This window comes from Phoxinus phoxinus (assembly GCF_949152265.1).
Source record: "Phoxinus phoxinus genome assembly, chromosome: 2".
NCBI lineage: Eukaryota > Metazoa > Chordata > Actinopteri > Cypriniformes > Leuciscidae > Phoxinus > Phoxinus phoxinus.
Window position 1 is genome coordinate 17,188,069 of NC_136877.1, and position 14,191 is coordinate 17,202,259.

The 14,191-nt window shown below is 37.7% G+C and overlaps 2 protein-coding genes across 2 annotated transcripts in view; both read right to left on the minus strand.

Moving 5' to 3' along the window:
• Positions 1 to 4,036: 4,036 nt before the first annotated feature.
• On the minus strand, positions 4,037 to 8,297 carry LOC306989612 (DNA damage-inducible transcript 4-like protein). The gene is made up of 3 exons (XM_079595461.1): positions 7,978 to 8,297; positions 7,544 to 7,658; positions 4,037 to 5,382 (listed from the first exon to the last, which is right to left on the minus strand). Exons 2-3 carry the CDS (start codon positions 7,629 to 7,631, stop codon positions 4,880 to 4,882), a joined length of 591 nt encoding a protein of 196 aa, XP_079451587.1. The 5' UTR covers positions 7,632 to 7,658; positions 7,978 to 8,297; the 3' UTR covers positions 4,037 to 4,879.
• A 190-nt stretch (positions 8,298 to 8,487) lies between these two features.
• Positions 8,488 to 14,191, minus strand: part of LOC306993733 (uncharacterized protein) — a 34,641-nt gene continuing 28,937 nt past the window's right edge. The window contains exon 14 of the mRNA XM_079603731.1: positions 8,488 to 12,753. The gene's annotated coding sequence lies outside the window, so the exon portion shown is untranslated. The remainder of the gene's footprint in view (positions 12,754 to 14,191) is intronic.

The window sequence follows — 14,191 nt, forward strand, 5'->3', positions numbered from 1 at the left end:
ATGTTATATTGCACAATGTAAACACAATCAAAGCTTCAAAAACACATGAAAAACGGGACCTTTAATTGTTTATTAATAAACAAGTGTTTTTTGTGTCGGCTGCAAAGATGAAGTTGACGATGCTGACTCGCGATCTTCACAGTAGTGAACGCGCCGGAAAGAAATAGACATTTCATACGGATTACATAGTTTTCTTTCGTTTTGAATTGTTCTGTTTAAAATTAGAGATTTCAAGTGTTCTGTAGATAATAGATATATTTCTCAGGTCTGTGAGGCTATGCTGAGTTTCGGTTCATTCAGAGACGAGCTGCACTTCAGGTGCCGGCGCCTCCGTGTTGTGATTATCTATTGTCTGCTGTTTACTTATTATTTATTAAATCCAGGTAATTTGTTGATGAAACATTGATTAAAATTAAGATACAATTAATACAAAACGAAATTCACTTTAAAGAAAGGCTTTGTGCTTTCTGTTTGAGGTCTCTGTGAACGTTTTAAAGCAGTCTTTCAGGGAACTGTCACGTCCGTAACATTGTTTTTTCCTCATAAATGCGAACACGAAAAATAAAATAAAAGGAATATTTTATGTTCTGTGGAGATCCAACCCTTCTTCATCCGGTGCGTAGTATTACTTTAGGTTTGCGCAGTTTGCACATTTCACACATTTCACAGAATTACTAAAAAATATTTTGCCACCAAAAATTACCGATCGTTTCGCTAGATAAGACCCTTATTTCTAGGCTGGGATCGTGTAGAGACTTTGAAGCTGCACCGAGGCTGACATTTGAACCTTCTTTGAACATTTGAATGGTTGGTTGCTATTGAAGTCCATTATATGGAGAAAAATCCTGGAATGTTTTCCTCAAAAACCTTCTTTTTGACTGAAGAAAGAAAGACATGGACATCTTGGATGACATGGAGGTGAGTAAATTATCAGGAATTTTTTATTTGAAAGGGAACTAATCCTTTAACGCATTATAGTCTGTTAAGTCTATTGCAATCTTAAAATTACGGCCAGTTGATAATACCTAGAATATCAAAATCGACTGCTGGCGGTAGATCCTTTTCCTCTCTAGCACCAAAACTTTGGAAGAGTCTTCCTAACATTGTCCGGGTGCAAGGTATGGACTTCATATTATATGCTGTGAACTTGAAAGAATGAGACACCACAGGAAGCTAATTGGAAGCAATGTTTATTAATTGGAGCACAATAAAGACACTGTTTTGCATCTTACATGTGTTCATTGACTTTGTACGCATCAATCACTTGCTCACTCCTGTTACCAATACCAATACTTAATTGAAAGCCGTAACACACAGTTTATTTTTTGGACTTCTCTTAAAGGGTAAGAGGAAATTATTTATTTTGAAAGTCAGTTGCTACTTTCAGTGAAAAGTCGAGATAAACTTTGCAGTAAAAAACACATCATAGATATATTTATGATTTGGAGAGGAAAGTGTTAAAGTGGTGTGTGTGTGTGTGTGGGAGCAGGTTCCTTTACACTTTTGTGTGCATTGTGGTCCTGTGAGACATTCTGCTGAATTAGCACCTATCACTTGCAGCTGCAGACACACATATGCAAGCCTTGTGTACAGGTTTGACTATACTAATATGTGACCCTGGACCACAAAACCAGTTACATGGGTATTTTTTTTTTTAATTGACATGTATACATAATCTGAAAAAACAAATAAGCTTTCTATTGGTGTATATTTGGTTAGGATAGGACAATATTTGTCCGAGATACAACTATTTTAAAATCTGAAAACTGAGGGTGCAAAAAATTCGAAACATTGAGATAAAGATTTTTGGCATAAAAGAAAAATCAATAATTTTGACCCATACAATGTATTATTTGCTATTGCCACAAATATACCCGTGCTACTTGTGACTGGTTTTGTGATCCAGGGTCACATGTAGTGAAATATCATGAAAAAACACGTGAGAATATTTTTACGGCAAGGGTTCGGACTAGGACGTCTAATTAATCTAAAAACAATGTAAGTCTATGAGATGCCTTCACTAATTTTGTGAAACAACCCTGTGAGTCTTTAGAAAAGGAGCTAACAGAGCAAATACTTTTCACATCATAAACTCAAGTTCTCTTCACTGAGATCTAAAAAGTCAACAGGAGGCCCTTCAGAACCAATGACCTTTATCTAAAGTAGCATGAAGGCAACAAGATATGGTGCTTAAAATCCCATCCATGTTTTTTCCAAGTGTGTGTAGAAGCTGGACTGCAAACAACAGAAAAGCACTAGTGTGTTTGAGGGCCTCTGGCCTCCGTCTTTGTTGCTTATCCATGCCAGATCTCTCATAATATATCGCTCCACATAACAAGAATGTTTCTCATATTTCTTAGAAGCCCCTTTACAATTCTTTCTGGCCAAGACTGTTTAAACCACCTATATGACTGACCAGAGAATAGCTAAGCCTGGTAATTCACAGCACACAGCTCTGCTCACATGCGTTCCGAGACTTTCAAGTAATTTGTTGTATGACTACGAGAAAGTTCCTGCCAACTCGCATGCACACTGTTATTTACTTATAGTGTGCTTGCTTAAACATTTCACTTCAAACAAAGTAACTGATATTAACAATTAGGATCTTACAAGTATCTATGTTCCTCTGTAGAATACCAATTCTGCAGCTATTAGGGTTTAAGACAAATTAGAAAATCAAATGTCCTTTTCAAAAATGTTTTTCCTACATAAAAAACTGCAGCCACTCAACAAAGAGGACCCTGTCCATCTAATGATTTTTGTTCAAAATGTGGCTTGCAAACCAAGCTGTCCATTTTCAGTATAAGTAATATACGGGTCATGGACAGCATTTTATTTTATGTTTCCTGAAGTGCACTTATGTTAGTATGATTTTTACATCAAATATTGACATTTAGAAATAAAAGGCCATTTTCTACCCTGATTTAAGCCCTCTGATTTGAACACTGTTGGAAGGGTATATCAGGTATGTCTGCTGTGAGATTTCAATGTAAACACCCACTGCTATAATTGGCTAACATCTTGCATATGAAATACGTATTACATGAGAAACTCTTTTTTTTTTTTTTTACTAAGTTTTTACTATTACAGCTATCGAGATTAACTAATTGTGAAAAGTGTTGATTATAGCATTATATTTAGATATACACCTTGGCATGAAAGGTTGCAGCGATGAGCATTGCCGATGACAGACATGTATAAATAACCACTTTCCGCATTATTGTCCTTTGGAAGGTTACGTTATTTTTAGTCCAGTGATCCCATCTCTCATCTCATCTCACTAACGTGCCAGTGGCCACGTGCCAAAGACACAATGATGTAGAAGTATGCAGATTTGATTCTGCAGAGGCGGTCTTTCATCGCACGATCACATCATAATCGTTTTCTAACATGGTCGTTTTCTAAGCTTGGATTCAATAAAAGCGATTTTGGAATAACGAGGAAGTTGAGTTTTTAACAGTAAAAGTACCTCTTATATGTCAAAAGATCAGAGATATTTTGATTTCTCAACTTATGACCATTTATGGGATGCAGTTCATGCCTGTGGCAAGTTGTGTCAGTGACATTAAAGGAATAGTTCACTTTAAAATGAAAATTATGTCATCATATACTCCCCCTCATTTTGTTTCAAACCTGTATGAATGTCTTTCCTCTGCTGAACACAAAGGAAGATATTTAGAAGAATGTCAGTAACCAGACAGTTTCTGGGTCCCATTGACTTCCATTGTATATATTTGTCCTACTATGGAAGTCGATGGGACCCAGAAACTGTCTGGTTACTGACATTCTTCTAAATATCTTTCTTTGTGTTCAGCAGAGGAAAGACATTCATACAGGTTTGAAACAACATGAGAGGGAGTATATGATGACAATTTTCATTTTAAAGTGAACTATTCCTTTAAGCAGGCAACTAAAAAAAATATATATTTTTTTAAAAAAAAGTCTAAGATATTAGATTTAGGCAAGATATTAGTCAACTATTTTATACATTTAAAAATGCAAAACAAAAACCAAGCAAAAAAAAAAAGTACCTGCAAAGTTTTGAAAATATAGTTTATTGTCAAAATAGACAAGGCTCTCAACTTCCTATAAAAGGAACTTTATAAATAAAACGGTTCAGTTGCTGTACCAGCACTTCAAGCAAAATATAGAAGTGTATTCAGTTGGGAAGAGAAGTAAAACAAAGATCAAGTGTTGAAGGATACAGACAAGAACATTTGTGCAGTGACCATTACAAGGTGAACTCACACAGGGGTTTAAAAAAAAAAAAGAAATGTTTTTTTTTTTTTACAAAGCTCTATCCATATATTCTAAAAAAAACAAAAAAAAAAAAAAAAAAAAACAACAACCACCCAGCAGTGACCAGTTGGAAATCTTGATATTTAGGCTACATTTGAAAGACTTCATGAGCACAGACCCAATACATTCAGAAATATGGCCCCCTTTAGAGTGATGCTTTCCTGTACTTAAATTTAAACCTTCAACAGTCAAATAACTCAACTTTGAAAACACATCTAATGATGAATGAATTCATGTGTGATATATAAAAGGAAACACTTCGTGAACCCTTAATTTGAGCATAATTATGACCATTTTAGATGAGACTGGCACAAGGCCAATATTAAACCCTATCCTTAATGCTTTCAAAAACTACAGCAAATACCTATAAACAATGAACTCTCCATTTTGTTCCATGTCATTTTGTGCGAAAAAACAAACAAACTAACCACCAAACAAAAACTCTTCTATTATTGATAAATAAATAAAAATCTTACAAAAACTTTGAAAAAAAGAGCCAGCAGACTCATACATTCATAAAAGTAAGTGCATTCAAATGTATCTTTAAACTCCAGCCCTTTCCGTCACCTTCATCTCGATCTCAGCACTCCTCAACTATAGTTCCAGCTGCGGAGGAGGAGTACAGTTTTTTCTTAATAAGCCTAAACCCAGGGCGAAGCTTAAGTGCACGGTGGGTGCCAGGTGGGAAACACGTACCGATGCGCAAAAAATCCCTCAGACTCGGCCAGCCACCACCATCCTGTTTGAAAACCAACGTCAATTCAAAAGTTGGCACCACACTTGCGTCGCAAGCAAGACGCTCGAGTCTCTCACAGCGGTGCTGCTGCTCTTCCAGCTCGAGATGAACATCCAGCACACAGCCCCGCAACCCACACGGCTCCCCTGCTGCCAACCTGAGCATGTCCCGTGCCACCCGCCGGGTGAGAGTCTCCGGCACCAGCACATGGGCACATTTCAGCTTGCTGGCTTTGGCCCTCGACAAACAGCCCTCAAGCAGCTGTGCGAGCTGCTGACATGTCTGTTCCTCACACACTTCTGCACCCAGGTAAGGGTCTGCCAAACACCGTTCCCAAAAGTCCATTTCTAGAGAGAGAGAGAAAGAGAGAGAGAGAGAGAGAGAGAGAGAGAGAGAGAGAGAGAGAGAGAGAGAGAGAGAGAGAGAGAGAGAGAGAGAGAGAGAGAGGGAGAGGGATAATAGTAATATCATTATTAATGTACTGGTTCTGATCGGAGTGGATATTTTTTCATCTGATAGGCTATGGGGTGTTTAATCATGGATTCTTGGTTCCACCCATTTTCAGATAACATTTACCATCTAGCACCAACTTAAAGGGAGAGGGATTACAACAAAAATGAAAGGTACAATATGCAATATTTTCTGCCACTAGGGGGTGCTATATTCCAAACAACAACAAAAACAGCGTAGCTTGATGACGATGTGAAGGAGCTGTCGAATCATGGGAACTGTCGTTTTTAACTCCACCGTGGATGTAAATCATTTAGATGGGAATCGAAAAATCATGTTCATGGATGAGGTAAAGTTCTATTTTTATAAATGTTGCATTTAATGACATTGTAAGGTATGAAAAGTAAGGTTTAATACTAAATTGGTTATCATAGATGTTACTGTAGGCCTATTTGTCGAATTCATTGTTGTGATAACGCTGTGCAGTTTTACGTGTTCTAAACAATTGTTGTAAAAGTACATTCGAACATACCCACATCATTTGCCAAAAGAGTTGCCATTAATCTTTATGTATAATACATGTTATTTATTTACATGGTCAAAGACCAGACGTGATAAAAAATGTCAATAAACTAAACAAGCCTAAAGCAATAATACTTTCCTTATAACTATTACCGAATGCAACATTTGGAATATATAAAATTGACCCGTACGTTTATGGGACTTGTCTTTGTCGACAGAACCAGCTGCAATCGGTAAAGAATAATTGTGTTCCATAACAACTGCGCGAAACAAGCTAACATTTGTTGCTTGATAGACGCTACAACTTCCGCATTTGTCCAGGACCCCACGCAGTACGAGCGGAAACCAAGGGTAACGCGGATATGACGCCATTGACTGGCGACTCCCAGCTCACCCCTGCTCACACGCCCCGTTTCCTTGGTTAAAATCGCAATTTTCTCACGATTTAAAAATAGTTGGAAACATTTGGGATATTTTAAGTAATCAACTTAAAATATTAACACTGGCCTTGTGGTTTTGTGATATTTTAATGCAAAAATATTACATATTGTACCTTTAAACCCCTTAAAGGGCACTTTTCTTGAACACGACCTCACACCACATTTGAAATACTTTTTTTTAGCAGACTTTAAATTGAACATCCATATTTTATACTGTATTACATGGCTTGGTTAAATTCTAATGTAGAATGCGGTCTGTTATTTCTTAATAACAGACCGCTGCAAGTATAACACACCGTTGCCATGAAACATGGACACGGCATTCTTTAACAGAAGCAAAACAATCGGTTTTAAATCAATAAATGCTTTTTTTTAAATCATTATTTTGTCAAATTATTGATTTATTTGGTAGGTAGGTAGCCATGTAATAAGCGGGATAATGTATAGCAAATCCCTTCAGGCTGATTCAGTCCCGATCAGCCTGTCGGGGTTGTATTCGCTATTAACAACCGCCTTGCTCTACATTATCCCTTAATTATAATATTGGCTACTAAAGTAATTTAGACATACAATCTTAATTTGACAGTGCCAAACTATTATTATTATTATTATTTTTGAAATAGGATAACTTGAGCCAGTTATCAGTTAGTGGTCATAACAAATTGTTATATTTGACTACACCTAAATTCGAGCTAAAACATATCTGAAAACATCAAGCGGAAAATAGCTAACTTACAAGGCTAAATGCTTTTATTAATAAATGCATTTAGCAATTTAAAACGTTTTTGGTGATTGGGAAAATGGTGGTAGATACTTTTAGCAAGACTAATCTAATTTGCAATAGCTAATTTACGCAGTAACAAATAATTAAGAAAAACCCAGATTACTACTCTAACCTAAAGTCGTGGCCACAAAGGAGATGATCTGGATAACAGAATGACTTCATCGATGTTGACATGACATCACCGCTGCAGCTCTGCACCATCAGCGCACTGAGCGCAGTAAACAAGTCTAGCACTAAAATCCAGTAGAATTGTTTGAAAACCATAGCGCCCCACAAATCACAGATACTGAACATTATACATTTATATCTTACCATGATCGATGCAAGTCAAGTCATATCCTCTACCAGCAAATTCAGAGAGGCATTCCAAGTTTCTATTTAATGTGCTTGTTGCAACCATTGTATATCCTTTGAGTTGTATGAAGCGCTGAAAAAGAAAGATGCTGGCTTAAATGCTGCACACCAGAAGGAACGATGCAAAACTTCCATAGTAGCCTATGCCTAAATTATATTCGAGCAAATTATTAAATGCTCACTTTTTATCGTCTCGTTGATTAAGCTTACACAGTTCGAGATTTACAACAAAAACATTAATAACGTTACTTGCATAGCTGTAATCACTAACAAACGCACATTTTTGTTGTTGTTGTTGTTGTTGCAGTCATTCAAACGGATGCTTTACCAGAGCAGGCTATCACTAACAAGAAGGGACATACAAAACGTAAATAAAAAGATAGGCTACTTACCCTTGTAAAACGGATATAATTTTAAAATAAATTATTCACACAAAATGTATTTCAACTCCGTCAACATTGACGTGTACACAGACTAACAAATGATGGAAGCTGCTAGCTCAAGCAGTATTTATAGCTTCTCTATACCCACGTGCTTATCAAACATCACAGACCAATCAGCGCACGTTTTACATTGTGAAACGTACTGACTTCTACCAGCAGTACCAGGCAACCAGTTCGCGCTTTAGGCTCTTGAGATCCTCGACTGTTTGTTTCGAAGATTGTGATTTGCTACATGTGCCAGTATTTTACCCAATTGCTGAGTGGCATTATATATTTATTTATTTATTTATTTATTTATTTATTTATTTATTTATTTTTCTTTCTTTCTTTCTTTCTTTCTTTCTTTCTTTCTTTCTTTCTTTCTTTCTTTCTTTCTTTCTTTCGTAAACAGTAGTTTGTACCTGTTGTTAATTTCTTTATTTTATATCCAAAATGTTCACCCACAAGCAAAAAGCCCTTTTGAGCCCCCAAGTGATGTTCTTTATGTTTTCCTATTTTTCTTGTTGAATGTTTCATCACTGGGGCTTATAAATAACAATAACAAAAATTAAGTTTTTATGTATTATTCAAAGATATTTAAACTTGTCATTGTTCTTTTTTACCTGTGTATATAATCTCATATTATGATGGATGCAAACCCATGATATGTATGTTTTCTGTCATTATGATTGTTCATTGTTAAAGATACAACCATCGTATCTTTCCCTGATGTTGTCACGGTATGGTGTAAGATGATGAAAAAGATGAAGGCAGAAGATTCCAACATAAACTTTTACTCGCAAAATAATTCCACAGGTACAGGCAGAATTACACCAAAAACCACTTAGCAAAGATAAGAACGGATAAAGACTGACTGAACTGAAGGGAACTAAATACAAACACTGATGAACAGAAACAGGTGAGACAGATGATGATAATTAACAGGACACAGGTGATATAACTGAACTGATAACGACTAACGAGGAGCGGGAAAACAGAACAAGACCGACATGTGACTAGTGACATTACACAACTGTGACAGATGTTGTATGTAACTATAAGTTCTGCAATAAAAAACATAAGATATGAATATATGGATCTGTGAGACCGAAGGATGACCGTCACTACGGTCTAATAGGATGATAACCTTCGTTCCGCCTTCTCTCGAGACCTTATGTAAACAATGCCCATGACCCCGGAAGCAGAACGTCACGCGCTATAAAAGGCGAGTTAAACTTCCGGCTCGTTCTCTTACCCTGAACGCCCTAGTATTCCGAGTGACAAGGATAGTGACGATCATCTTTCGGTCTCACAGATCCATAGTTATATTCATAACTTACGATCTGTTTTGACCTCACTCTGACCATCACTACGGTCTAATAGGATGACTCATGTCAACAGGGTCGCGAGGAACTACAGACTCTGAACTATTCAAACCTTGCTGGGCAACAGACATCAAAACTGCAGTGCTGACAGGCGTTTTGCCAGTAACGTCAACTATTTTTTTTTGTGCAAATGTACATGGTGTAGACCATGATGCTGCAGCACAAATCTCCCCCACAGAAACTCCTTTTAGTGCGACCCATGAAGTAACTACACTTCTGGTTGAGTGGGCCCGTATTCCCATAGGAACTGGTTACCCTCTTGATTGATTGATTTGAATTGATTGATTGAATAAAGATATTTTCCAGCTAAAGTTAGTTTTGATTGATTCACTTCCGTCGCAAGGATCATTAGTTATTAAATTAGAGGCCGCTAAGACGACACCGTTCTCTCTACACAGACTTTAAACGTGAACCTGTGAGAAACGCTGATGGCGCTCACGTGCACATTAAGTATTAATTCTATAGTTATGCACATTTGAATATATATGTGCGGAGGTTTGTAATTCCCTACAAACCAAGCCTTAAACTACTTGTCTGGCCTTAACATTTTTATGCAGAATTTTATCACTTCGGGATAGATACACAAAACCGAAATTATTCCGTCAACGCTTTATCTGTAGAGTGGTAAAGGGATCCTTCACAGGGGAGAGATTAGTTGGCACTTCAGTGAGTTATTGTAGATAAAACCCACTGGTTTGAGATCACTCTCTCCCAACTGGCCCGTGAAAGTTGAGAGGAACAGTCGACGGCCAGCCCTTGACCCCTCTGCAGGTCCACCATCACGTCCTGCACCTCTTCGTGAACATTTCTGTTGGGCTCCCATTAGTCTGAGGTATGCCTTCTCAGACACCCCCGACAGGAGCTGGGTCAGGCACAGAAGGCTGCAAACAAAGAATTTTTGCTGCACTAAATACTCTAGCAACAAGAGTATTCGCTGGAAAATCATCCCTGTTGATTCGCCATCCACTTCGGCAGAATCTGAATGGGGTCCCTCTCCATGGCTCCCTCCATCTGCCTGCTGTGCTGTATCAACCAACGAGTGGGGAGCAAGAAGAGATAATACATCAGCATCTTCTGCGTCAGTGTCAAGATTACCCTGCTGCGCAGGTGGAGGAACGCATTCCTGACCAGGAGGTAGTGTTGGAGAAAATGAGTGACAAGCTTCAACTCTGCCAACCTCTGTCCTAAACTATGAATAGCAGTCAGGATCTGTAGTTGAGTGTTGCCACACTCTGCTGGTGGAGCAGAAGTTGGGTGTTTAGCCACTTCCACCACCTTCTCCTGGCTTGATCTGTGTGGTTCATGGCGATCACGTGAGTGCTTGCGAGAATGCTTATGACTATGCCTGTCCGAAGAGCGTTCCCTCTCCCTACCACGCTCAGGTACAGAACTGCATACTCTATTAGCGCGGTGAAGTTGTTTTAGCCATCCCCAGGCATGAAGGGCATTCCCTATGCCTATAACGAGGGTCTATTGTTGATTGGCAATATCGGCAGCAATGAGAGGCCATGATACTCTCACACCAGGTAAGGCCACACACAATCCCACTAACTGCGCACAGCAGTGAAGGGTAAATCAAGCCCACACACAGCAAAAAAGGCTTGCACTAGTACGCAAACATGGCCTATATCAAACCCCAACTGCAAACTGTGATATAGGGCTCCAAAGGCACCAAAATGTTGTAATTAAAGTCTGCGTGAACCGGAAGTTGCAAACGACTTTTCTCAAGTGTTGTGACGCATTTCCGAGTGAAACGGAATATTGAACAGAGGGCAGGGTTTTACTTCAGCGCTCCTCCTCTCCATCTTTCGCCCATAGCAGAGTAACGGTTTGAGGGGAGTGGTTAAGCGATTAACCAACCCAAGCAGTCAAGCCTATGTCATCAGAAAAAGAACCATTCCAGACCCGGAAGTAACTTTTCAGACTTTGATTAAAGATAACTTCGGCAAACAATTTTTTTTCAGTGTATTAACTTGCACAGATTAATTGTTCACCACAAGACTAATAATATCCACTAACAAAGTAAATAGGGTCAATTTTGATTTCATGCCGACTTTAAGTATATTCACTAGGTTACTGATAGATACTCTGAAAGAAAACAGAAATAACCTATAATATTGAATGGCTAGTATGTTTAGAAACTAGCCTCAGAATATCTAAATAATACAATACAACTAATCTCAATTCATAAGCACATGTACATGAATAGAGTGTTTGTATTGAAATATTGAATGGCTAGTATGTAGAAACTATAGCCTCAAATATCAATAATAAACTTATCACAATTCAAGCACATACAGCATGAATTAAGTGATTGCAAAGATAATACAAAATACAAAAAAACCCTACCACAATTCACAGGGGCACAAGGCACCTGCACCACTTGGGTGATGAATTGAATGGTGAATAACAATATAAATTCGGTTCCTACCTGTACCAGGTCTCTAAGGCGAGAAAGGTAAAGAGAACCTTTATAAAGAGAAGAATATTCAACCTTTATGAAGAGAAGAATAAAAGGCGAGTTTAACTCGCCTTTTATAGCGCGTGATATTCCGCTTCCGGGGCCATGGGCATGACTTTGTTTACATAAGGTCTCGAATGAAGGTTATCATCCTATTAGACCGTAGTGACGGTCAGAGTGAGGTCGAAACAGATCTGATATGAGCAACAGGTGCACTAACACCTCATAACATAAGTAACTCGACAGCCCTACCTAGATCGGTTTTCCTCAGCGTTTGCAATGTCTGCACATTGCTCACAGCACACAGCTGTGGAGCTGCTCGAAGACTGTTGATTTTATACTAGAAAAAGTATCACTCCTTAAAACAAGATTACCCTAGAATGAATTGCATCACTAGCCCACCCCAAAACGTACACACAATAATAATGATAAATGCTGATCAATACTTTTTTTTTTACTGAAAATTATACATTTTAGTAAAACAAACAAAATGTAATTTGTTTTATCATATGACACACTGTATATATGCATGAATACACACTAGATAAATGCAGTGAATACAGTTATAGTCAAGCAATGAATTAAAGCATAAATATATGACATAATTGTATTTTATTTACTGACAACAATAAGAAACATGATTAAATAAGTAAAAGAATGAATAAAAGTAACCATCACAATAAACAAATGCATATATACAAGTCAACAACACATTGGCTTTATCAAAGCTTTATCTTTTGCTGTGGCTTTATTCTGATGAATCAGCTGACCACCAGAGGTGAGCCGGGCAGGTGGAGTGATGGAGGGTCTCATGGCACTGTTTCCAGGATTCAGCTCTGGGCTCCTCATCCTCAGTGCTCACACCAGTCTGATCCGAATCAGAAAAGTGCTGTAATAACACTGTTTAAAATTACAATAATTAAAATAAACAACAACTTAAGATTTAAATTTAAATAAGATTTTTCATTTAATGTGAGAAAGAAACTAGTGTCTACTACCTTTTTACCAGTTCTCGACTATGGGGATGTAGTATATCAGCATGCTCCCTCTTACCTTCTTGTCTCTCTGGATGCTTTGTACCATGGTACTTTGAGATTTATTACTGACTGCAGATTTTCGACACACCATTGTGACCTATATAAAATGGTTGGTTGGTCGTCGTTGAGTATTAGAAGAAAAAAGCACTGGTACCAATTGATTTACAAAGCTATATTGTGTTATCTACCCCCTTATCTTTGTTGTCTTATTAATCAGAAGTCACCTGGTAATTACTCATTATGTTCCAAATCAACCTACAATTTGTGTGTGCCTTTTACCAGAACCGAGATGGGTAAAACCTCTTTTAAATATGCTGCCGCATCGGATTGGAATCTTCTCCAGACTGAGATGAAATTAAAAGATTTAGTATCTTGTGGTCAATTTAAATATTTATTAGATAATCATCAGAGTAAATTAATTGTGTGTAAATGTTTGTAACCAGATGCATTGTATATATATATTTTAATTTTTTATTTATGTAATGAGATTTGTTTGTGTGTTGTAAACTTTGATGTAAATTGTCTATCTAAACTTAACTGCCTATCTTGGCCAGGACACTCCCGAAAAAGAGATTTTAATCTCAGTAAATTTTCTTCCTGGTAAAATAAAGGTTATAAATATTTTTTGTTATTAATTTATGTAGTATCCTCATTCAAAGCATTTGATGCAGCATTCAGCTTCATGAGCCACTCTCCTCTCCCCAAATGTTCCTCAATTTATCAACAGTAGGCCTACAAATGGACAAATAAACTAGATAACTTATGTTTAGTTACTTTTTAGATCTGCTTATTTACCTTAATTACGACACATTTATCTAATGTAAACAGTGTTCTCTGAAAACTCTGGGAAAAGTGCTGTCTGTCGTGCCATTCGCAAAGTTTATCTGGCACTCAAGCAGTTTTTAGGGGGGTTTGTGGTATTTCCAAGCCACTTAAGACCACAGGTTGTGAAGCAGAATTGTTTTGCCATTGCAGGTACATTATAATTGTTAATGAAGATCGTGCAACCATGATCATGCCAAATAGTAGGACTTACAGTATTTGTTCCTTAGGCTTCCTTAACGTGATTGGTGCCATAGACTGCACACACGTCCCCATCAAGGCCCCACCTAACATGCTTAGTTCCTTGAGTTCTCTTACGTAGAGTTCTCTCGTACTGCGTCGAAGAACGCTACGGGAAAGATATTTCTTTGTCGAGATTGAAGCCAAAAATTAATCCTTAATTTTGTAATATTGTAAAACGCTTTTCTGAAGCATACAACCTAGGCGGAGCAATACAGCTCAGCCATTGGCTGCTCTGC

What these genes read in the sequence shown, in the direction of transcription:
- LOC306989612 (XM_079595461.1), bottom strand. Translation starts at nt 7,631, where the DNA reads ATGGTTGCAACAAGCACATTAAATAGAAACTTGGAATGCCTCTCTGAA. An exon ending in CTTGACTTGCATCGATCATG is followed by an intron (nt 5,383 to 7,543) that starts GTAAGATATAAA and finishes CTCTCTCTCTAG; the next exon opens with AAATGGACTTTTGGGAACGG.